The following is a 24,834-nucleotide window of genomic DNA, read 5'->3' as shown; positions in this document are numbered from 1 at the left end:
CCAGTGACCCCCCGGAGCCACTGAAGCAGAGCATGCGGACTTAACCACTGCGCCACTGGGCCGGCCCCAGAGGAGCCAGCTTTTGACTTGCCATCTGGCCCTCTGGATTTCAGAAGGAGCTGAGTGTGTCTCACTTCCTGAAGGTCAAACTTAGGCGTGAAAAGTTAAGTCTCGAGCAAGCACCTGGGCACCAGGTGAGCCTCAGGCCCTTGCTGTCCTCAGAGCCCCACCTGTGGGACGACTGCCCGGTGGTGCCTTCAGTCTTTTTCTCACCCAGCAAGGCAACGCATCGGTCTGTGTCTGCAGAGCCCTCTCAGAGAGGGATGTGTCGGGGGACAGCCGGGTTTGCCTCTGGGCACTGCTCCTCACGGTGCGCATGCTCAGTGGCCAGCCGGCTCTGAGACATCTCCTGCCTCACGAGAAGTTGCATCTCGAATTCAGGGTTGGCCCAGTGGCAGCTTCCTGTTCGAGTCTAGGTTGGGAGGCTGGCTCTGCCACTTAACCACCCCGTGACCTTAGGCAGGTTTTTCTAACTTCTCTGAGATGGGCTTTCCTCCGCTGACACAGTGTCTGCCTCCTGGAGTCGAGGAATGACGGAGCTTCCACACGTACAACGTTTAGCCCAGCTCCTGGCACACAGTAGGCACTCACCGTGGCCAGGAACACTGCACGATTTACAGTCCGGGGGAAAACAGCCTGCTCTTGTCTTCATTTTTCATACTGGACGAGAGCAACGCAGGTCTCCATCTCAAGCTTTCCAATTCAGAATTTTTGTCAACTTAGCTCCTTTGAGACCAAAGGGAGGGAAAGAGAGAGAGAAGCGATGTGCCCACTAGACAAGTGATGTCTAGGAGGAATACTCAACCCAGCTGGGGAAACCAGCTGTCTCACGACCTTTCTCAGTGGCTCCAGCAGAGGGCAGCTGACCGGCGCCCCTGTGCACTAACGGCCGAGGGGCAGCCTGCCCTGGGAGCAGGACTTCTGCTTGGCCACCCTGCGGGCTGGGGGTCAGCCACAGACTGCAAACTACTCTCGAATTTCATTAGCTCACCCTGGCCTCCCCTTTGGTTCTTTTAAAATAAAAAGCTAAAAATACTGGAAAAATTTATTGAAGTGTGGAAGGGGGCTGCATGTATTTCACAAGCTTACGATATTTTTTAAAGATTATTTCTCCAATCAAGCTCTGCTAGCCCCACGTCTGACAAGTCACGGAGAATCCTGGCCGCCCCCACTTCTTTCTGGAACTGGGGCCTGAGCCTCTGCACACCCACACACCCTCCCCTGACTGCCACACCGGCCACGCCCCCAGGAGCGCCCCTTTTGCTTTGGAAGCCTGTTTATGCTTTGTCTGCAGCAGAGATTTCTAGGTTGGGGCAGCTCTAGGGGACCCAGGGACCTGGGGTGGCAGCTGAGAAAGCCAGGCTCCGGCTCCCACCCCAAGCAAGGCTCCTGAAGACAGGACAGCGTGGCGGCTGTTATAGCGGGGTTGCAGGAACGCTGCGCCGACACGACCCACTCCTCGCTCTGCCCCTCCCTCGCTGTGTGACCTCAAGAAAGGGATTTCACTGTCTGTGCCTCACTTTCTCCATTTATTTTGTAAAATGGGCAATGTGAGCATGGCATTGTGTGGAGGACAACCTGAGAAAACACGAAAGGTGTAGTGTGGTAACTGGCACGTACTGTCAACAAGTGTGTCAGCTGTCATTACACAACAGGAGGTTTCAATTGAAGAAAGAACCTTAAAAAAAAAGTGCAAAACCCCCTATGTTGGGTGTCAGCATCTGGGAGAGCTGGGAACGAGGAGCTGCATCCCACACAGGCTTTTCTGAGCTGGACTCGTGTGCTGAGTATAGAAGTTTGAGAGCAGACGCAAGACCAAGAGTCTAAGAATGTCCAAATCAAAATAGATAAATAAAAAATCCTCTGAGAGGCTGCGTGAGCCCTGGAGCAGCAGTCACACCCTAGGTCACGCCCAGGAGAGGCCTCCCACGGGCCACCTCCCGGCTGTCCATACAGGCAGCGGTGGCCCCAGCACTGCTCAGGGATTGGCGCACCTGCCCTCGCAGCTGCAGGCGCCCGGGCCGCGGCTCTGCCCACACCCAGCCGGCCCTCCTGTCTTTTCTCTATCCAGTTTCTTCCGCTGCTCCAGCTTTTTCTCCTTCTCTTGGTCTAAATCATTCCACAGCCCAGGAAGGAAAGCCATGAAGGACCATCGGCCGCAGCCCGACCGGCCCCGAGAGGAAAACTGGAAGCAATTGATCATTTCTGGTTTCTCCTCGTAAAGTCCTTCTTTCAGTGACAAAGCCACAGTTGGTGGTGCCCATGCTACCCAGTCCCCCCGCCGGCTCTCTTCTGCACGGCCCCAGGCAGAAACCTCCCGACCCCCTGCACTGGGGACTCCTGCTGGTCATGGCCAGGCCGTCTGACCCCAGCCACCTCTGACCCAGACCGCCTGCCTCCCCTCCGGGCCCTGGCTGGCTTTGCTCTGCTGTCCCTTAGCGAGACTGAGGCCCTGGTGGGCAAGGCCTCATTTCTCTGGGAACAAATGCAATCTCAAAATAATAGCTAATGACAGGTGACGGATATCAAAGCTTAACTGTCGCCCAGGGAACTGGGCTCGTTCCTTATGTGCATCTTTCCTTTTCCTTTTCACAGCAAACTTCCCAAGAGGTGGACACTATTATTATTCCCGTTTTACAGATGAAGGAAGCTGAGGTCCAGAGAGGTTAGGAAACTTTGTTCAGATTGCACAGCTAATAAGTTGAAGAGCCAGGACTTCAAATCAGCGTGGTCTGTCTCCACAGTCCAAGCTCAGCTACTCCCCACAATCCCACAGCTCCCATTGGAGGGTTCCCCCAACGCCGGGTCAGTTGACAGAACCCTAGAGTGGAGGATGGGAACACGAGTCTGACTGAGTCCCTGCAGCTGGCAGGTTCACCCAGTGTCACTTTCCCATCCATGCTCCCCGATCAGCAGAGAAGCCTCAAGTTCTCCCCCAGAGGGTCTGGAGACGTAATGCAAAGCTAGTATCCCAAAGTACGTTTGCAGTCTGCAGATTTTGCATTCTGCTGAATATCTCTTTTATTATCATTTTTAAAAAGTCAACATCATCCCCCAAACTCTTGCTTCAAGTGAGGCTCCAAGAAAATGAACAGTGTTGGCTCCAGAATTTCTATCTAGGAAGGGCTGGTGGGCAGCAATCCAGTTGGAAGAGATGGGAAAGGGACTTGCCTGGGAATGCTTTTTAAGAGCACTTTGCATAACACTGAGAAGACACAGATGTCTGTAACCAAGAATGGAGGTAGGGGATTAAAGGACCCCTCTGGCCTTTCTACTGAAGACGTACAGGTGTTATCAGGTGGCCTCAGTTACCCCAGCACCTTCTGTCCACCCTGGGGACTTCACCCCTGCCCCTCCACCCCAGTGTCAGAAGCACAGGTCTGGTGTGTGTCCTGATATCCAGCATTTTACAAAGTCACACAGACTCACCTGTGTCCCCATATTTTTTTTTTTTTAAGATTTTTTTTTTCCTTTTTTTTTTCTCCCCAAAGCCCCCTGGTACATAGTTGTATATTCTTTGTTGTGGGTCCTTCTAGTTGTGGCATGTGGGACGCTGCCTCAGCGTGGTTTGATGAGCAGTGCCATGTCCGCTCCCAGGATTCGAACCAACGAAACACTGGGCCGCCTGCAGCGGAGCGCACGAACTTAACCACTCGGCCACGGGGCCAGCTCCCTGTGTCCCCATATTTTGAACAGCATTGGCCACCTAACTCATGCTGGCAATTCAAGGACAAATGAGCATGGTTAATAATATAATTTCCTAATTTTCCTTAAGAAAATAAATCCAAAGCTCTGGGAAGGAAGAAAGCTACTGACCCACACACACAACATACTGGCAGTATTTGCAGAGACACACACACACAAAACATGTTGGCAGTATTTGCAGAGACACACACACAAACAAATTCGCAGTATTTGCAGAGACACACACACAACATATTGGCAGTATTTGCAGAGACACACACACAAACATATTGGCAGTATTTGCAGAGACACACACACAACATATTGGCAGTATTTACAGAGACCCACACAAAACATATTGGCAGTATTTGCAGAGACCCACACAAAACCTATTGGCAATATTTGCAGAGACACACACACAAACATATTGGCAGTATTTGCAGAGACACACACACAACATATTGGCAGTATTTACAAAGACACACACACAACATATTGGCAGTATTTACAGAGACCCACACAAAACATATTGGCAGTATTTGCAGAGACCTACACACACAAAACTTGTTGGCAGTATTTGCAGAGACCTACACACACAAAACTTGTTGGCAGTATTTGCAGAGACCGACACACACATATTGGCAGTATTTGCAGAAATTCGAGTAAGCAGAGGGACGGGCAGCCCCAGGAGTAACCAGTGCAGACGGATGGTTGTAAGGAGCACCGTGCCGTGCCCTGCCTGCCCTGAGCACCTCCACACGTCCACTCACTCCATCCTTTCAACAGCACCAGCAGGTCAGTCCTCTTATGCCCATTTCGCAGACGAGTCCCAAGGAAGCAGGACCACTAAGTGTGAAACCACAGACCCTTTCAACTTTTAGGAGGAATCCTAATAACAGGAACCCTGGTCTCAGATTCTAGAACAGTGATTTTCAAGGAGACTGCTGGAGCTAAGGAGAGGAGACCATCTCGTACCTTTACCTCAACTCCCAGCAGAGCAGGGCTGCTTTTTTCCAGAGTTTTAATTTAAAGAAAATACTTTCCAACTAAAAACATTAGAAGTCTCAGCATGCCACTCGAAACAATAATCTCAAAGGAGACAACTGCCAAACGCATGTGAAATTCTCCATCACAAAGTGACTGGAGGAGTAGGAGCTTGGCCCTCAGAGTGGTTTGTAAAACTTAAATAACTTGCCAGCACTTAAAAAATCATGAGATTTCACGTAACAGTCTGGGCGTGGCAACACAGGGCCCATCCTCCCACACGGCAATGGCCAGTTGGAGCTGGGCAGCCACTGCCCACTTGGCATGAAGCAATTCCCACTGTCCTCACCAGGGCCACTTCAGGCTTGGACATTGCCTGTGACCCTGTGGCATTTGAGTGCACCAGCCCAGCTCTAAGAGCTTAAGCCCTCCCTCCGAATTTAAACACATCCCAGGTTATAACATTACTTGTGAGAGTTGTTCCAGGATTGCTGAAAACTCCCTTTAGCACCTCAGTTTTTCTTCCCAGGGCAGATGGCTCTTAAACAAGTGTCTTGACCTACTTCTGACTTCAAAGGAGCGGGCCAAGCCTGCTGCTTAATAGTGGCCTGTGGACATTTCTGTGAAGTCTAGCAGGCACAGGATCCCATCTGTCCCCAGCTGGTAGACGTAGGCAGACGGCCTCACAGCTCAGCTTCTCCAGAAAGTTCAGATTCGTTTTTGAATGGTGTTTGAGGAAAACACTTACATTTCCAGACAATACAACCTATTAAAGATAACATATTCTGTGGGTGTGGCACCCTTTCTTTTATTTGCCCTGAGATCATCTCTTCCAAGTAGCCAAAGGGTCTTCTTCTGTCATTCACTGAGGTTGCTAATGCTGTCATCACCAGTCTCTCCATTCTTTTTCTAATTTTTCAAAACCAGATTGTATATATATATATATTTATGTCTGCCTTCATCCAAATCGTTTTCACTCAGTCTTCCAGACATGTGCCCAACTTGGTCCTCCTCAACCAAGAATAGTGAGAGATGATTATGACTTGAAATTCCCACATCCAAAGACAGTAGAATTGGTGTGGGGCCCAACTCTTTACTGACCAGCCGTGTGACCTTAGCAGAGTCACGTCAGCTCCCAGAACTTCAGCTTCCTCATCTGTAAAGCGGAGATTATAATCATCGGTCATTCAGCCAGTCAGTCACCCTTGCTGAGCACCCCCAGTGGGCCAGGCTGGGCTCCAAGCCCTCCTGACTCAGGGGAACAGAGCAGAGCTGGCCCCACCTCACGGAGCTCAAGGGGGGCTGCGGAGGGACGGGAGACTCCCTGAGGGGCGAGTGAGCTGTGATCTTGAGGGAGAGCAGGAGTTAGTGAGGAGACAGATGGTCCCTTCACCTCACTCCCTCGTCCGGGCCAAGGGAATGGCCCGTGGGAAGAGGCTGACCCGGGAGGCAATCCTGAGGCAGTGATGGGGAAGTTGGGGCCGGATCAAGCAGGCCCTTCTCCCCCGCCAGCCTCGCCTCTGTGGACTGAAAAGCGCCCCGCGTGCTGGCTCCTTGGCGTCCGTGTCACTGCGGACAGCCATTTTCCTCTCAGCTCCGGGGCTGTGGGAAGGACTTTCCTGGTAAGGAGAGGCCGCCATGCTTGGCTCTGGCCCTGGCCTCCCTCCGGGGGCCAGAGCCACACAAAGCCTGCTCTGTGGGTAAGCTTCGACGGAGGGAGCCCGCCCGGCGACACCTTCCTGGTGTCAGTGCCACCCCACACCCAGCATTTCTCCGAATCCTTTAGGCCCTCTTGGCTTCCAGAAACAACGTGACCCTCTTCAAGTGCCAAAGAAAATAAGGAGGGGGTGGAGGTGGAGAGGGAGTGAGATGGAGACTTGGCCAACGCTTTCCATGAAAAGAAGTAAGTTGTGTCGTCCACCTGCCCTGCACGATGCCATCCCCAGGGGCTCCGCTCAGGACCCCACGGGAGAATTTCAAGGCTCACAGACATCTCTCACCAGAGCACCAGGAAAGTCAAGGCCCCAGGTCTGCTTGAGCCAGAAGTCAATGGACGAGTGAACAGATCAGGCGGGAACAGCCACCCTGTTCCCAGGAGACCCCACTGGCCATGAGGGTCCCCACAGGCTGGTGGGCCTGCTCCAGCCAGCGGCCAGGGAGCAAGAAGAGAGGCGTTGGCCTCCCCAGCCCTTGCTGTCCTCATCCACCAAGGAGAGGCGATCATATCAGCCTCAGCCATCCTGGCAGAATACCAGCTCCTCGATCCACATGCGTATAGAATTCTGATTAAAAATTTAAAATAAATCAAGACAAATCTTTTGTTTGTTTGACCACCCCTCAATCCACTCCATGGTGGGAAAAGAGATTTCTGGAAGCGCTCTGGGTTTTAGGGGGAACCTCAGTTTCCTCCTTGGTGAAACAGCCCGATTGTACCTATTTGGGAGGATTCGAGAACTTGAGAAGCTGACGCACGGGGTGCTCAGAGAGCGAACAGCTGCCGGGGCAGAGGACCCATCTCCTGCCTGGGACTGGAAGCTCCATAGCTCCACGGGGGACAGAGGCAGCAAATGCAGCATGTAAAAGGGGGATCCGAACCGCCTCGTTGCCATTCGCTGTGGAGTCTAAGTCACGAGTGACCCTATCTGTCGTCCACACAGCCTGAGCCAGTCACCTATGCCGTACTCTGCTCTCTGCCTTGCTCCACAGGCCTTAGCCTCGCTCCAGCTCTCTGTCTGCCTCCACCTCTCTCTCCACGGTTCCTCTCTTCCCTGTGATGATGCTCTGAGGACCAGAATGATGGAACAGGAACTGCAACGGCTTTCAAGTTCAGAGTGGGGTTCTAATCCCAGCTCTGCCACACACTGGCTGTGGGATCCTGGGCAAGTCCTCCGTGACCCTCAGGTTCCTCGTTTGTGATCTCCTGAGGGACAGGGACCAAACCTCTCCTTCACCATGAATCCTTAGTGCAAATTTGTTGCTTCACATACACTAGGTATTGAAGGACAACCTTCCTAATAGCATTAAAATTTTCCAGGCTGTGTTCTAAGTACTTTTACATGTATGAACTCATTGAATCTGCAGAACAACTCTATGATAGGGGTGCTGTCGTTGTCCCCACCTTAGCAGTGAGGAACTGGGGCTGACATTGAATGAATGAATGAGTACCATGTCAGGTGCAAGAATGATTTATGTCACAGAGCCTGACCACGTACCTGGTACCTCACCTCTTCTGTACCCTGTCACCACCTTTCCTGTTTCTCCTGGCATTGGGACCGAGCCCTTGAGCCCCAAATCTCTACCCTGGGCCAGGTATGGCCAGCCCCCCAGACCAGAAGGCACCCACCTCTGTGTGGGTGAAGGGGTGCTGGTCTCAGGATAGAAATTCTTCAAAACACCACCGAAACCACGAAAACAACAATACAACCAACTCCCCCGCACCCCCTTCCTTCAGGAGAGCCCACTGTGGTGATCCACGGTCTGCCAGCCTCTGGGCAATGTCTCACCACCTCAAGGGCCTCAGCATGAGACGGCCAAGACGGCGCACAGACCAACGGCTAGTGCTGGCAGCTGTCCACAGGGCAGAAGGAGTTGAGTTGGCGGCCGGTGGTGCCCGACACGCAGCAGGCATTTAACAACTCCTGAATTGACTGATGATTTTCTAGGCACCACACGGCCTATAGACAGTAGCTAACCCAAACTGCATAATGGCCCCGTGAGCTGGACATACTACACCCATTGTACAGATGAGGAAACTGAGGCTTCCATGACTGTGGACCCTGCCAAGTGGAAAGCCGCAGCGCGAGGGTGTGAGCCAGGCTTGCAGCCTCCAAAGCCTGTCCTCTTGATGCCTGAAAGGCCCTGCTCTCCCCTCCCCACGGGCTCCCCTCCTCCGAGCGCCAGAACCGGGCGTGGGTGCTCCCGGGCGGTGACGGGCGAGAGCGCGTTCCCTGTCCTGCCCCGAAGTCCCCCGTGGGATCCAGTCCCTCAGGTTTGCTGTGCAGTGGAAGGTGAGGGGGGCCCCAGCAGGACCCCCCCAGGGCAGCAGGCCCTTTCTGCTCGGTGGACCAGCGGTGGGGATGGTCACACAAGCAGAGCCTTCTTCGGGCTTCTTCCGGAGGCTCTCCTGGGCCGTTGTCCCTCACTTCTCTCTCCTCTGGTGTAGCCGGTGACCCCTACTGGACGTCGGTGCACCCCGAGTACTGGACGAAGCGCCACGTCTGGGAGTGGCTCCAGTTCTGCTGCGAGCAGTACAGGCTGGACGCCAGCGGCATCTCCTTCTGCCACTTCAACGTCAGCGGCCTGCAGCTGTGCAGCATGACACAGGAGGAGTTCAGAGAGGCGGCCGGCGTCTGCGGGGAGTACCTGTACTTTATCCTCCAGAACATCCGCGCGCAAGGTCGGTGTCCAGGGGGCCGGGGCCCGGGGTGGGACCAAGGGACCTCGCGAGGCCCTTCCCCACCCTGGGACTCACACAGCAGGGTGGTCAGCCGGAGTTCTCTGTTAACCACAGTCCCCTGTTCACCAAACCCCTCACACCGGGAAGCTCGAGTTTGCCAGAATTGGAGACTGTAGGTAAAAGGGAGCAAGTTACAAGGAAGCGAGTTTGGTCCATTTTTCAAAAGAAAAGAAAAGCTAAAGCCACATTCAGGGCTCGCCCAGGACCCAGGCTGACACAGCGAGATAATGCATTATGTTCATAAAGATTTGCAGCCATAAAAGGTGGACAAAAGAGCGGTGTGCTTGACGCTCCACAAGCAGGAGGAGAGGAGACCGCCCGGAGCCTCTCCCTCCGCGTTTCCGGAGGAGGCCAGCGGCTTGGCACTTCCTCCTGCCGCTCTCTGGGTGCGCAAGGACCGAGCGGCCGCGAGGTGGCGCCAGGAGCCTGAGTGGAGGTCCGCACGGGGCGGGAGGAGAGTGCCGAGGGACAGGCTTTTGAGGACCTGGAGTTCTGTATCCCCTCGTCACAGATACAGGAACTAAGGTCCCGAGCAGTTAAGTAACTTCAGGTCACACAGACACAGGGTCGACGGTGGAAAGTCAGGGCAAAGCAGGGGCTTTGAAATCAGAAATAGCTGCGTTCTAACACGGGCTCCACGTCTTCGGAGCCAGAAGACTTCTGGCAAGGGCTGAACCTCCACTGCCTCGTCTGTGCGGTGGGATAATGATCCACATCTCCACAGGCTTCTTGAAGGGTCCAGTGGAATATTACCTGCACAGCCTATGAGGGCACAAATGCAGTAAATGGCAGCATTTTTGTCATCATGAATGTAACCAAGAGGCAGAAATTTTAAAAATAAAGGAAAGATATCTCAGCTCCATTTTAAGAAAGGCCTTTCTAATAGTTACTACCTTCTTCTGGAAAGGCAGCTTCAGAAGGTACCTAAGGTAGGAAGCTCCCCATCACTGGAGATAATCAAGCAGTCTAAGAGCCCTCTGATTGGTGGGGATGCTGTGGCAGGGATTCCTGTTTGGGCAGAACACCGTAGATGAGTTTCCGGCTCTAGGACTCTGTTCCTCCCCTTGATCCCCCCCATCACGAGTGCCTGAGGGCAGGAAAGCTGAGGATGGTCGGGGGGGGGGGGGGGGCACTGTTCAGCTTCTGCCATGGGAGCCACGGCCCACCAGAGGCAAGGAAGGGACAAACAGACCTGCTGTCCATTGTTGTCCAGCGTCTGCTTAATTACAGCCAGGGACAGTGACCTATGCTTAGAGTGGGCCCTCCCTGAAAAGGGGCAAGTCTGAGCAAGTCACAGGGGCTCGGGAGGGGCTCAGGCTCCATTCAGAGCCCTCCCGAGGGAGGAGCCTTGCCCAAGAATCCCAGGGCCACGGAGAGGGAGGTGTTCCATCCGGGAAGAGGATGCAGCTTGGCGTTGCCAGCAGTAGCCAGACGTCAAGTGAGTCAAGTTTGCGTGCAGGCCCCGCAGCCCCTGACAGCACCTCCCTTCCCTCCCTGGCACTTGTTCCCCCAAAATCTGTGTCCCTGGTCCTGTTGCCTCAGGGGCTGTCCGGACGAATACGCTAAAAACGAGCTGTTTCAAAGCAGGCCACAGGTTGCCTCTTCTTCCGAGGAACCCCTGGAGCCCGGAAGCCACCTCCAGTGGAGGAGTGTCGGGCACCGACAGGCCAGGGCAGCCACCGCGCTGGGCAGTGAACCGTGTGCTCCACCGCCCGCCCCACTCTGACTCCTCCTTAACTCTTCCTGACGTGGGAGTGTGGCTCGTGTGTGGAGATACAGGCAGTGTGACCAAGTGACAGTGTCCCAGTGTGCCCGGGACACACTGTTTCCACCTGGAATGATTTCACCATTGTTATCCTGGAATAGTTGCTCTTAGCACTGTCGTCCGTTCTCAGGAGCTTCTCATGTGGACGATGAATTATGTGGCAAACCGGTTATTACCTAGTTAGGCCTTTCATTACTCCATAGATCAGGGCTCTGCAGGCGAGGACAGAACAAGTCAGTCTGGGCCGGGAGAGGAGCTGGGGCTCCAGGGCCCGGCGTGCTGGCTGGCTCAGGAGATAGTTCAGCAGGATTCCAGGGCCCAGAAACTTGGGATGCTGGCCACTGGAAGGCGAGGTGTCCGGGAAGGGTGGAGGCGGCAGCTGGCTTCCACAGCGTAGGTGAGAAGTGGGCCCCTTTGGCAGCCCCCATCCTGTTCTCGGGTGGCCCTTTGGGCAGAGTGAACTGAGGGGCCGTGTCTGCCCAGAACCACTTGGAAAATAACACTAGGAGTAAACTGTCACCAATGTGCCCTGTCTCAGTCTCCTTAGTGAATGAAATCAGGGCTCGCAGTGGACACCGAGCTAGAAAGCAGGTGTCTTGTGACCTGTGCTGCTACAGAAAACACGATCCCAACCCCTAACTCTCCCCATTCTTCAGAGGAGCTGACCAAGGCCCACACGGCTGCCCCAATCCTCATGGACCCCTCACTCGGGTTTCGCACTTCTTGTGGCCCCCTGTGCCCCTTTTCCCCTTTGACCAGCTCATGACAGGTGTTCAGATCTCCAAGGGATCAGAGGCCAGGTCAGAGATCACAGACTCTTCGAGCCAAAGGGCAGCTCGGTGAGCAACACGAGCCCGAATACTGAGTGACCGGGCAAGGCCGCACAGGTCAGCGGCACAGCCCGGCTCAGAGCCCAGGCCTCCTGGTCCCGTGCTGGGACTCACTCCCCAGTGCCTGCTTGGAAAATTCTAGAGGCTGCTGGAATGCCTGGCCCTGGAGCTCTCTCTGGGTGGCACTTAGAAACCAGGAGATTGTCACCTCCCAGGGTTGGCTTCACGGGGGTCCCATAAGAGCCAGGTGGTCTCCAAGCTCCTTCTGAAACAAAACTGCCCCGCCGAGGGGAGAGTCCCTCCCCTTCTCCCAGCACCTCCGCCCCGGCCTGGCCAGGGACACCAGGATGGCATGTACGGTTTGTGGATTTCTCTTTCTTTCCCAGGTTACTCCTTTTTTAACGACACTGAAGAGACCAAGGCCGCCATCAGAGACTGTAAGTACCGAGTTCAAGCCACCCCAGGCCGCGCCAAGGCCGCTGTTGGGCTTGACCGTTGTTTAGGACTATACGGAAGGGTGAATGACCTGAAACAACCACAGACTAGAGAAGACAGCAGGAGGAACGTGGTGGACAGAACATGGGGCTGGGGTCCGTGGCGTCAGTTTCTCTGCCTATAAAATGGGTGTCGTGAGTTCAAGAAGCCGTACACAGGAAGTGCCTGGCATGTGCCAGCAGCATGGGGGCTCCAGAGACCGGTATCCGGTGGCAATAATAATCGCTGTTACTAACCCTTAGAGGCCTTGTGGTTGATAGAGCCTACAGGGAATCTGAGCTCACACAGCAGGTGCAGTCAGAGTTACGGGCGATGGAGGGTCTCAAACGGCCTATTGATTCTGGAAATTAACCTTCCCTCTTCCACTTTTGCAGATGGAGAAGGTTTAGGAAAGGGACTCTTGGAGCTTGTATTTTTTAGAGATGAGGATGACGATGATTGCCATTGGTTACTGGGGGGCCCAGGAGAACATGTGGGTCCTGGCGGGCCCCGTGCTCCGTGGACCTCAGCTCTTTCCCCTGCAGAGAGAGGCCAGGGCTCACAGTCACTCCAAAGGCCTCTGAGAGTGCGAGCCGATGACAAACACAGAGGGCCGGTTTCTTATGATTTCTTTTTCCCTCCTTAAAGTCCCAAACAATCACCTGAGGCCTCAGTGACTCGGTTAAGGAAGGGTTTTGTTCAGAGCGTGGCGCAGGAACAGCCAGGTCCACGCACCGCCCGCTGAAGCAGGCGAGCCCGCGGGGCCCCGGCTGCCCTCCAGAGCAGTGATGTCTTCCCCGAGGGCTCCCACCAGGCGCGGGCCAGAGCGTCTCCTCCTCCCGGGGCCGAAGCTCCCGCAGAGCTTCCCGCTCGGTCGAATCCCCTCTCGTCCATCTGCAGCAGCAGGGCTGCAAAGCCCAGCTTCCACCCCAGGCCCGCTCCAGGCAAAGCCCCTGGAAGAAACGAGCCCACCGAGGCCCAGGGGCATGACGGGGTCTGTCTCCAAAGGCCTGAGCCCAGGGCGGGCGCTTGCTCTGCTCTCGAAGCAGCGGTGAGTCTGACCTGACTACCCTTCCTCAGGGTCAGGGTCTCCACCTATAAATGGGCATCTTTTTGCCAGCCCGCCTTCCTCCCAGCACAGACGATGATGGGCCAGGAAGAGAGTGTCCCGTAAGTTACCTGAAAATGGAACCAGCCCCAATAGAAGCAGCCCCAGTTAGAGTCAATGCTATCATCATCATCATCATCATGGCAGCCAGCATGCGCGGAGGGCTCGCTATGAGCCACACCCCATGCTGGAATCTCGATAGACGTTGTCTCAGGTAATCTTTCCAGTACCCTTTAAGACGAGTCCTAGTACCGAAGCCTTTTTAAAGGGGTGGCAACTGAAGCTTAGAGGTTAAAGGGGACAAGGTTAGAAGGTGACAGATCACCCTAGCGTGTCGAAATCCAGAGCTCTTAACCCCTTTCTCCCCTCATCCATTTCTTTCTTTCCTTTTTCATTCGTGCATTCATTCAACAAACATTTATTAACACCTACTTTGTGCCAGGCCCAGAGCTAGGCACTGTGGCTGCAGTGATAAGCACAACTTAGGTCTTGCCCTCCTGGAACAAGGGAAGGAGAGAGACATTAAACAAATAATCCCAATAATAAATATGTAACTGATAATCATGATGATATTACAGAGGAAAAGTGCAAGGTGCTTTGTGTGTAACGGAGGAAAGATCGCGTTAAATTAGGGACCAGGGAAGACTTCCTGAAGGAAGAGATATTTAAATTAGGCCTAAAGGATGAGCAGAAGTTAGCCAGGAAAAGAAGGAAGAAAAGGTTACAGGGAATGAATGGCAAGTGCAAAGGCCCAGTGGCAGGAACAAAAGGCTGGAAGGTTTAGCACTAGGTGGTTCAATAAAGTAGCCACTAGCCACATATGCCTATTAAATTTAATTAAAATTAAAGTTAAAATTCACCTCCTCAGCCACACTAGCCACGTTTCAAGTGCTCAATAGTCATAAGGAACTGGTAGCTACCATACTGGACTGCTCAGATTTCCATCCTCACGGAAAGTTCTCTTGGACAGCACGTTGGTAGAGCATCAGCAGGATCAGCGCAGGGAGGGGTGGGAGCCAAGTCCCCGAGCAAGGCAGGGGCAGGTCAGGGGCAGCTTTGTGGGCAGTGGGGTTTGGAGTTCATTCTGAGCAGGCTGGGAGGCACTGAGGCATGGCGACGATGGCTCCCGCTACCCTGCAAGAAGATCCCTGGGCTGCGTGTCTCAGAAAGGAGCCCAGCCAGGAATCTGCAGTCCAAGCGAGGAGGATGGCGGCCGGAAGCAGGAGACGGCACGGGGTGGAGAGAAGTTTCTGGAGGTCGAGGGGGCAAGGCAAGGGCTCCGAGCTGGCGTCCCTGGAGCACAGGTTCATGGAACAGCCCTCCATGGCTCGCGCTGCCCCAGGCTCTGCCCGGCGTGGGCCCTGCCCGGCCTGCCCCAAGAGGCACGCTTTCCAGACTGAACTCAGGCTTGAGGAGTCCGGTGAGAGCTCCTGAAAACCAGCGCCACAGGCTCTGCCGCCGGACAGCCTCCCCTGCCACAGCCAGGACCCCGCGGCCTTCCCGCTGGGCCCCGAGGCCCGTCTCTGGCTCCCCCACAGCCCTGACGACCACCCTTTCCCAAAACAGAACCCCTAATGCATATTTGATAGGTGCGAGGGCAGGTGGGAAGACGACAGGCTGGGGGTTCTACAACTGGCCTGTTCTAGGAAGGTGCAGGGCCTACGGTCACGGTGCCTGGGGCTCAGGTGATGTGTCACGGTCTCGGACACCCCCCGACCCGGAAAGGACATGTGCCATGCCTGGGCCCAAGCCTGGCCCCCTGGGACAAAGTGGCATCCCGGGGCTTTAAGCGATGTTCGGTCGGTCTCCGGCGAGGATTAGTGGCTCTCATTGCCGTGGCGAAACGCTTGCTCTCTGACAGGCGCGGTGCCCGCCGTGTATCCTGCACACGGTCACTCCTTTACTCCTCGGGGCAGCTCGCTCGCTAGTCCTGTGACCCTTGTCTGCCTCCGAGGAAACCGGAGGAGTGCTAACTTGCGAGTAGACGCAGAGCAGAGGTTCTAACTCGTTCTCTCCAAGTCTGTGCTCTTAGATGGGGTGCCATTCACTGCACGCACACACGCACACACACAGATGCACACACCCCCATACCCTTGTCTTCAGTCTGCTGCCCACTCAGCGGAGCCCTGAGGCCCAGGACTCCTCTGGGTCTGGGCCCAATTCCACAGCAATTCAGAGCGCAGGATGATTTTCGCCTTAGCACCTGCTGAAGGGCCCAGGCCCAATAAGCTAGGAAACCGTCAGCGCTGGCCCGGGTGAGGCCCCGGCCCCTCTGCACTTGTCTCTTCTCTCCCCGCTCTCCTCCCCCACCTCCACCGCAGAGATGCCGGTGAACAAAGCCTGCTGCGGGCCTGCGTTCGCTGTCGGGCTCCCGCTGCCGCTGAGGCTGAGCTTTTCCACGCCCTCCGGGTGTGGGGTGCAGGCTCTGTGGCACCCTGAGTGTGGTGGGGACATGATAAGCTTGTCTGGGGAACTCTGCCACTCCAGCCCCATGTCAGCTTCTGGAGGACAGTTGACCGTGATTTCAATCAACGGCTGAGAATATACCTTTTGGCCACATTTAAACTGTCTCCAGTTTCAAGGCAACCAAACTTTCCAAAGCCCACAGGCAGCAGAGAGCCAGGACCGTGCACCCCCCAGCCCACATCAGGGACACATTCGAGATGGGGACAGTTGAGACAGGGAGAGTCCCCACCAGCCAGGCTAGGGCCTCCAGTCCAGTCGACCCGTGAGGACCTGCAAAGCCACCCCTGAGAACAAGAACAGACAAAACAGGATCATCTCCGGCAAGACCCCCAAGGAGGAGGTCCCAGTGTCCCCATAACCGCCTCACGCCCACCTCTCCTGTGTCCATCCTCTCAAGCCAAACGGCTTCACTGAAGCATGTGGAAGAAATCATAACAATTAGAAGGGTGACTTTTTCCTCCGTCTTCTTGCCATTTTGGCATTTCAGTGAAAGCTTGTTGTCTATCCATCACTTAACAATTCCCCTCTGTTTCTCTTGGCCGCTCCATTTGTCTTCTCTCTTCCTGAAAGACTACGTGAGAACAGTGACCAGTCTGCATGGCAGGAGACGCCGGGCGGCATGGCGTTCCATCAGACGGGGGCAGAGCTCTTTCTTGGCCCTGGTGGGTCAGCTGTCAGCCCGGCCCTCCTGCCTTCCCCTCCCTCCACCTGGCGGTGCCTCCGGATTCAGCCGATTTCCCCTGGGCTTCGTCTGTGGTTTGCGGGCACCGGCCTGTGTGGTGGGCCTGTTCTTTCACATCTGAGCAATTGCAGACTGTGACGTATGAGGGTGGAGAAGAGGCCTGGGGGCCTGAGCGTGAGGTGTGCGCTCACTCTGGTGACCAGCCCAGGGAGCGATGCCCTGTGGGCGTCAGAGCCGAGGCTCGGCCGTCAGCATGTTTGGACTCGATTTCAGCTCCACCGCGGGCCTGACGCTTGACCTGGCGCACGCCCCCCAAGCGCCCCCAGGCTCGCTCCTCTCCTGCTCTGCATAGCTCCTGGTCAGACAGCCTTCTCTGCTGTCTCTGGCTGAAACTGCAGCTTTGCTCGCCCCTTCGCGTCGCCTCCTCTCCTCCCACCCTGCTTCATTATTCCCCGTCGCATTCACCACCCACTGAAATGGCCCGTATTTGCGTGTTCGTTGGCTGTCCCTGCCCACCTGGCTGCAAGGCCCCCCGGGAGGAGAGATTAGACTCGTACATGCTGTACCCCCGTGCCTGGCACAGTGGGCACACTGCAGCTCAGCACTTGCGAATGAGGGAGCAAATGACCCGCAGTGGGCTGCCCAACCTCTCCATGCCTCCGTCTCCCGGTCAGTAGAATGGGGACAGCACCAATGAACATCACAAGGGCGGGTGACACTGAGTGAGCGCACAGCAATAGCAACCGCTCAACAAACTTAGCTAATTATTCCTCAGGCACCCAGGAATGCCTGCTGCGGAGGCGAGGCGCGGTAATGACAAAGCAGTGGCTGTGAATGTTAGCTTTGGAATGGAACTGCCCTGGGGCCCGAGTCCTGGCTCCACCACTCTGGATAAATTCGGAAACTCTCGGCTTCAATTTCCTCCTCAATAAAGTGGAAATAGCAGTAAGACCACACGGGGTCATTGCAGAGATTAAATGAGGTGCTGTCTGTGAAGCCCTTAACAAGTACTCAGTAAGTGCTCCATAAATATCAGCTAGTGAAAGAGACGAGATGGAGGAACCAGGAGCACACAGGTCCACAGGACAGAGAGGGACCTAACCCAGAGGGCCAGTTCAGAGAAGCCTTCCTGAAGAGGTTTTGTGAGAAGGAGAGTCAGCTGGGTGGAAGTGGGGAAGCTGCGCAAAGGCACTGAGGCAGGAGAAGCCTCGGCCCACTGGGATTGTCTGACCTAAGAGAAGAGAAAAACTGGGAGCAGTACGAGATGAGGCTGGAGGGCTGGGGGGCGGGGGTCAGTTTGTGAAAGGCGGGCCTAACATGGCAGCCTACATCCTGCAGACCACAGGGAACCACTGTGGGATGGATGTTAAGCAGGGCGTGACCGGACCCAATGGCACTGAGAGAGGCCACCCTGGGCAGCGGAGTGCACACAGGACGCCGTTCCTCCCCGCGGCATGTGCTTGTCTTTCACTCAGCAGAGAGAATACAGACCCAGACTGTAGTCGGGCTGCTTAGTGGTGCAGCGCGTACTGCACCCCAGGCACTCCAGAGTACTCCCTGAGCACCTCCTGTGTCAGGCACTGTGCCAGGTGCCGGGGGATACACACGTCCCTGCCCTCAGGGGATTAGACAGACGGTGAGCTAAACAAATAAATACATGACAGAGCATGTTCGATGGCGATCAGTGGTACAGCACAAAATAAAATAAGGGAAGTAGATGTGGAAAGCTGGTCGGGGTGAGTGTGTGCGACCCCAACGCAGGCAGTCAGAGAAGGGCTCGCCGGGAAGGTGACAGCAAAGACCGAGAGGAGGGCGGGACCCCAAGGTCTGCAAGAGCAGAGCCCCGGGCGAAGGGGAGCGCGTGCAGCCCACCCGACTGCCGAGTTCGAGTTTGAGGGAGCCAGCGTGGGCGAGGCCGGGGCTGGAGGGCGGGCGGGTCGGCACCGCCTCCCGGAGCATCGCCCCCCGCGGTGGTGCTGGTGCTGGCGCCTTCTCACCCGCAGGGCCTGAGCCGCGCCGGCTTTCTGCTCTTCGTAAGCTCCCATCTCTTGGCTTTTCCTTGTGCCCCGTCCAGTCTGTTCTCCACACACTAGCCAGGGGGATCTTTTTAAAATGTGGATCTTGTCAAACTCCCAAGTCTTCGCTGTATGCTTTGAGGGAAATCCCGAGTCCTGCGCAGCCCGCAGGAAGGCCCCAGGCCACCTGCTTCCCCGCGTGCTCTCCGCCCTGGGCACGCCATGGGTGCTGGCCCCTCGCACGGCCTGCTCCTTCCCTCTGAGATGCTCCGTCCCACCCCGCACCGGCCCCTCGCCATTGTCTCAGCTAAGCCTGCTCTTCATGAGGCTTCCCGGCCACCCGGCCTACGAGGGGCTTTCTCCGCCTTCGTCCTCTGTCTCACGGCTTGCTTCCTTCGTCACACAACGCTGGGCCGTTTGTTTGTTTCCGTTGTGTTTCACCTTGCCCGTGAGTCCTCAGATCCCGCGGGAGCAGGACCCAGTCTGTCTGTGCACTCTTGTCTTCCCAGCACAGAGCCCAGAAGCCGGCAGAGCGTTGAACACAAACACTCCTTAAAGGCAAACCCCAGTCTTAGGCGGACTTGCCCGGCGCCTATAACTACCCCAGGCACCCAGCCCGGGAATTCTACCAAAAAGGGGTTCAGTTAACATTTGCTCACTTTGGTGTGATCAGAGGTCAGAATGTGGCCTCTCGATTCCTTTCTACTGCTGTAACTCATTCTGTTTCAGGTGCTGATTCCAACTGCTTGAAAACAAGTGGCATCAAAGGTCAGGACTGTCCCAGCCACAGTCGAGCAAGTAAGCGGGAGACACCACTGTCATTCCTAATTTCCTGAAAGGTTCATGAGACAAAGGAGTCTACTCTCATAAGCTTCAAAACTGAATGTTTGAGTGGACTCGTTGTTTCCCAAAGAATGTAGTAGAGAAACTGATGATTGCTTTTATAAGCGTAATCAAAATGCGATGTATTTCTTTTTACTTGGAAATGGTCTTGTAAGAGCTAAAGTGAGGCAGTGAAGGCATTTTCTCACCATGCTGACTTTCTGAATAAGAGTCTGTTTCTCCTAGTCTACTGGGGGTCCTGCTCGCTGAAGAGCTCAGGAACTATTGTGCAGACACCTCACAAGACGGCTACTCTGTTAGCCTTTCCCGGCACTGAGACAGGTCCAACCGGGGCAGAACCACGCCTGCCAAGCAAGGCTCTAAGCACGTGATGAGTACTGAGTCAGAATCCCCTAACCCCTGCTGTGAGGGGGCACTCTTAGTAACCCATTTGACTCCATAGATAACGGTTACAGAGCTAGCAAGAGGAGAATTGAGGACCCAAACCCAGGCTGTTGGACTTCAGAACTAGTCTTAACACCATAGAATGGAACAAGAGAAATGCCAGCTTTTCATGAAAAACGTAACTGTAGGGTTGCTCCCCCCGCCCTGACAGTTGTGGCTGTGGGCTCCGAGCACAACCCCTGCTGCCTGCCTGAAAGAAGGAGAAGGTCATTTGACACTCATTTCGTTAATTCCGTGAGAATTAGTCCATAGCTCCTGAGAGCGAGGAAGCTCCGTGAGCCACGGTGGTGTTAGTCAGGGGAAATTTGGCGTCTCTGTATCTGTGTTATGTACTCGCTTTACTAGAAACACACATTTCACAGCTCGGTAAGGTTCCAAGGGGAGCACCTGGTCATAACTCTGGGAAATAACCCTTTAAAGCAGTAATTCTCAGGGATTCATAAGAAGTTGTGCAACTCTCCTCTTAAAATTAAAAAAAAAAGAAATTAAATAATTTTTTTCCTTCTCCAAAGGCCTCCAAAGTTCTCATCTATGGGAATTTGTGCGAGACCTGCTTCTATCTCCTGAAGAAAACTGTGGCATTCTCGAATGGGAAGATAGGGAGCAAGGTATTTTTCGGGTCGTTAAATCAGAAGCCCTGGCAAAGATGTGGGGACAGAGGAAGAAAAACGACAGAATGACGTACGAAAAGCTGAGCAGAGCCCTGCGGTGAGTTGCAGCGTGGACCCTTCAGGTGGAGTCGCACAAAAGGGCCAGCGGTAGAAACTGACCTATCTTTGCAGCTTTTCACTCGATAATGGAAAGGTTATTAGACAACATGCTGGTTCTTAGTCACAGAGGGGATTATGGCTTGTAAATTGACACGCCGCCCTTTCCATTCTTGGCGGTGTCCCCGGGATCGCTCCGAACCCAGGCCACGTCACACACACACACACAGAACACGCTTTGAACTGACTGTGGTGAGGTGCCGTCTCCAAGCTGTCTGGGAAAGGCTGCAGTGTAAGTTGGTATCGGGGTGTGAAAATACCAGGGTAACCAGAGACCAGCCTTGTCACCTGAGAGGAATGAGGAGAGGGTTTGTACTCTGCTGTTTTCCCAGGGTGCAAACCCTCCCCCTTTCTCTTCTGCTATCCTTCACAGGTACTACTACAAAACGGGGATTCTGGAGCGGGTCGACCGGAGGTTAGTGTACAAGTTTGGAAAGAATGCACACGGGTGGCAGGAGGACAAGCTATGATCTGCTCCGTCATCAAGCTCGTTTTATGGATTTCTGTCCTTTAAAACAATCAAATTGCAATAGACATTTGAAAGTCTTTGTTGTTTTTTTTTTAAACCTGTAATACATGCTGATAAAATTTCCCCACATCTCAGCTTACATTTGGATCCAGAGTTGCTGTTATCTGCTTGGGGCGGTGGCAGCAACCCTTCAGAAGTTCTTTTTCTTCCACCTGAGGGAGGAGGGCATGACCTTTTGTGGTTCCTTGAGCAAACGTTACTTCCCTAATAAGAGCTGCAGACCCACAGCAGCCGGTGCCACTGGTGCTGCCCAGAGAAGAAGGCTCCAGGTCTGCCCTCGGAGACTCATCCGCTGCTCCCGTCCCAAAGGCTCGAAAGTTTTCACATATTTAACTTCGGCAGCTCACAAAGGAAGAAAAAGTGATAGTTTGTAATTCATAGAGTGGGAGGGGGTGAGACATGAGTAAGACAACTGTAGATTTCAAATTAAGGTTAAATTCCATAGAAAAGTCTCTTAATTAGTAAAAGAGACAAGCCCTCAAGGTGGGACATAGCTGGATTTAGCATCGGTTAATAGTAAATTTCTTCACCGGAACCTGTTTTTGGCCGCTCAGCAAAACTCCCACCGCCATCCTTCTAGAGTAACACACTTGAAATTAGGCACACTACTAACTCTTGCTGAGGTCATCCCCATCTTCTCCTACTGGTGGGGGGACCTCAGGTATGCAGAGTTAGTCGACAGACACTCCCCTCACTTTCCAAATCACCAAAGTTTCTATGACTCAAGCCGTCAGCACAATAAAATCGTAATTTATTGATTCTTTCTGTGGTCAAGATATGAAACCTTTGAAGAACTGGAAATGTCCTGACAACTCTGTAAAGGCCAATTAAATTATGAGTCTCTTTTGTTTTGTCTTCCTACCTGATGTGTACTCAAGCTCTAAAACACATATTTCCTTGACAAAAATAGCGGCAGTGAATTACACCAGTAAAGCTCATGGGTAAAGCCTGCACGGACATTTCCCATCCGTCACTGGTAGGGAGCCTTGCGCGGCCTGGAGTCAGTGGACTGCCCCTGGGACGTCCGCTTCCCCAGAGCAAGAAGCCCCGTGAGACAGGCGCTGAACCGCCACACAGGCTGAGCACCCCCGTGCCGAGAGCCTAACTCCAAAAGTAACTTGTTTTTAAAAATGTGAATTACTGTAAACTAATCTATTTTTGGATTCATGTGTTTTCCAGGCAGATATAGTTTGTAAACTATGTGAATAAAATATTTAATGTGTTAAACTGTCTCTGTATTGTTAAATTCAGCCAAGTGCTAACAACCTGTAAATCCTTTGATGACCTTCCATTTCCTAGCATTTAGGAGATGCGGAGTTTTAAAGAGCCTCAAAAGAAGCAAGAAATCTATGGAGTGATGCTACCCACCACCTTTGCAGCGTAAGACAGCAGTGCCCTCTCAGAATGGAGCGCATGGGCCCCCGGGGCCCCACAGATACGTTTCTCTTTGGGGCACACACAAAAAATCATTTATTGTGCTTATTGTTTTGAGGTTTTGTTTTGTTTCTTACTCTAAATTAGTTGCCTTATTTAAAAATCAGGGTGCTGGCCTGGTGGCGTAGTGATCAAGTTCACGCGCTCTGCCTTGGCGGCCTGGGTTCTCTGGTTTGGATCCTGGGTGCAGACCTACACACCACTCCTTAGGCCATGCTGTGGCAGAGTCCCACATACAAGATTGTTCAGGAACAATCTTCCTCACCAAACAAAAAGAAATCAGAGATACAGAAAACCCCAGATTTCCAGCTTCTTTTAAGAAACCAGATCTGGTAACACCAGTCTCTCAGTGCCTGGAGGTGAGCAGAAGCTGCCCCTCTGGGCAGAGATTTGGTCACCACGGGTATGTGGGTCGTCAGCGCCCAGTCCACTTTGTTCTTGCACTGCCATTTTCTTCATACTTTCAGAATGCTTGCATATTTTGGATCTTGGACCCCTGTGCTGGCCATCTGCAGCAGTGAGTACCATGTCAGCAGGCTGGATCCAAGCCCATAGTCTGGCTGGAAGAAGAGATTGTCCAGGAGATTGGAAACGACCTGGCAGGAGGGGAACTGGCAGCTTGAAGGCAAAGAGCTTGGCCGTGAAGGAGAAGCAGAGCCCGGAAGCTCAGGGGGACAGCAGGGACTGAGGGCACGGGACCGAGGAGTGACACGGCACCCACTAAGAGACACTGCCTCCAACTCCACAGGGGCAGCAAGCAAGTCAGAGAGGAAAAAACAAATCCTTCTGCGACTCAAGAAGTTTTCCGTTTTTAAAACTGTTAAACCAGCGTCTTCTTCGTGTGAGTTTCCTAGGCCTGCCCAGGACAAATCACCACGCTTGGTGGCTCAAAAAGACGGAAACGCATTCTCTCACAGTTCCCGAGGCCGGAGGTCTGAGGTCGAGGTGTCGGCAGAGCCGCGCTCCCTCCACGGGCTCCAGGGAAGAACTCCTCCTGCCTCCTCCAGCCCCTGGGGGCTCCAGGTGTTTCCCAGCTTGTGGCTGTAGCATTCCGGTCCGCACCTCCATCTTCATGGCCTGCCCCTCCTGCTCCCTTCTGTCTCTTAGGAGGACACTTACTGGATTTACGGCCCAACTGGATAATCCAGGATGATTTCATCTCGAGATCCTTAAATTAATGACACCTGCAAAGACTTTTTTTCCAAATAAGGTCACCTTCACAGGGCCCAGAGATGAGGATGTGGAAACCTAAGGGTGTGGGGCCGTCACTCAACCCGCCACACTCTCTGAAATGTGAGTGTTACTCTAGTGTACAGCTGCATGACACAGTTCATTCAAGACCAGAAAATACAACGGACTGTTTAAAATACCACACTTGAAACAAACGATACCAAAGCAAAACAACGAACAATAAAAACAGACGACGTCAAATTCCCTTATCAAATAGCGAAATGAGGGAATAAGCATCTGCTTCATAAAAAGGAGCACAATGGAACTTTCTATAGCAAACTTTCGGTATGCTAATAGGGGATTGTTAAAATTCTCAAAAATTCAAAAGTATGCAGGACTTTTCAAGTTCACGTCTACTAGCCGTCCATGAGGCTCTTTGGAAACGTTGAGACTGTGTCACCCCTCTGAGTAAACCCTCCGAAGCTTTCCTGCTACTTGCAGACTAAAGACAACCCAGCCCTTCTCACGCTTTCGAGGCCCTGGGATCCTGCCCCACCTCCCCTTCCGCCACCTCCTCTTCCTCCGCCTGGCCACGTCTCTAAAAGCTCTGATAAGATTTGCAAGCCTTCAGTTTGGCTTCTCAGATCATTTCAGTGGAACTCTGCCGTTTGCCTTTTGGTGACACTGTGAACTAAGACACAAAGAGATGGCCCAAGCAGCTTGCCTGTTGCTTTCCTCTCCGAGAAGCAAGCGTTAGGAAGTTCTTAAAACTCATTTCCTTAGCAGAGATTGCAAAGTGGAGCAATGACCGTTTATCAGGGAAAGAAAAAAATCAATGTGTTTTTAAACCAAAATTCTGACATTGAATTTGAAGGTGATCCTGCAAGCCCAGACCAAGGCCTCCTTTCAGAACAGCAAGTAGCAGACTTTAAAATACCCAGACCCGAACTTCAGAATGTGCCAGAGGGAAGGAAGGCGAGGCTGTGAGAAAAGAAAATGTGCCTGTAAAAAACACACAGACAAGTGTTCACAGTGGCGATATTCACAATAGTCAAAAGGTGGAACCCACCCAAATGTCCACCAACTGAAGAATGGATAAATAAAACACAGCATACTCATACAA

General features: G+C 53.6%; 1 protein-coding gene across 8 annotated transcripts in view; it reads left to right on the top strand.

The window, feature by feature from the left end:
• ELF5 (E74 like ETS transcription factor 5) overlaps positions 1-22,334 on the top strand; it is a 42,682-nt gene extending 20,348 nt beyond the window's left edge. For 5 of the 8 annotated variants that reach the window (XM_070229261.1, XM_014729342.3, XM_001492879.6 and 2 more), the window contains 5 exons: positions 8,891-9,124; positions 12,166-12,216; positions 19,254-19,322; positions 20,324-20,519; positions 20,952-22,334. In XM_070229261.1, the coding sequence (XP_070085362.1) occupies positions 8,891-9,124; positions 12,166-12,216; positions 19,254-19,322; positions 20,324-20,519; positions 20,952-21,048 (647 nt within the window). In that variant the 3' untranslated portion in view covers positions 21,049-22,334. The remainder of the gene's footprint in view (positions 1-8,890; positions 9,125-12,165; positions 12,217-19,253; positions 19,323-20,323; positions 20,520-20,951) is intronic. The other 3 variants (XM_070229265.1, XM_070229260.1, XM_070229263.1) reach the window with 1 other exon arrangement.
• Positions 22,335-24,834: the final 2,500 nt, after the last annotated feature.

The sequence above is a fragment of the Equus caballus genome, chromosome 12, assembly GCF_041296265.1.
Source record: "Equus caballus isolate H_3958 breed thoroughbred chromosome 12, TB-T2T, whole genome shotgun sequence".
Classification (NCBI taxonomy): Eukaryota; Metazoa; Chordata; class Mammalia; order Perissodactyla; family Equidae; genus Equus; species Equus caballus.
Note: the sequence above shows the minus strand (reverse complement) of the source record. Positions and strands in the feature narration are given on the sequence as shown.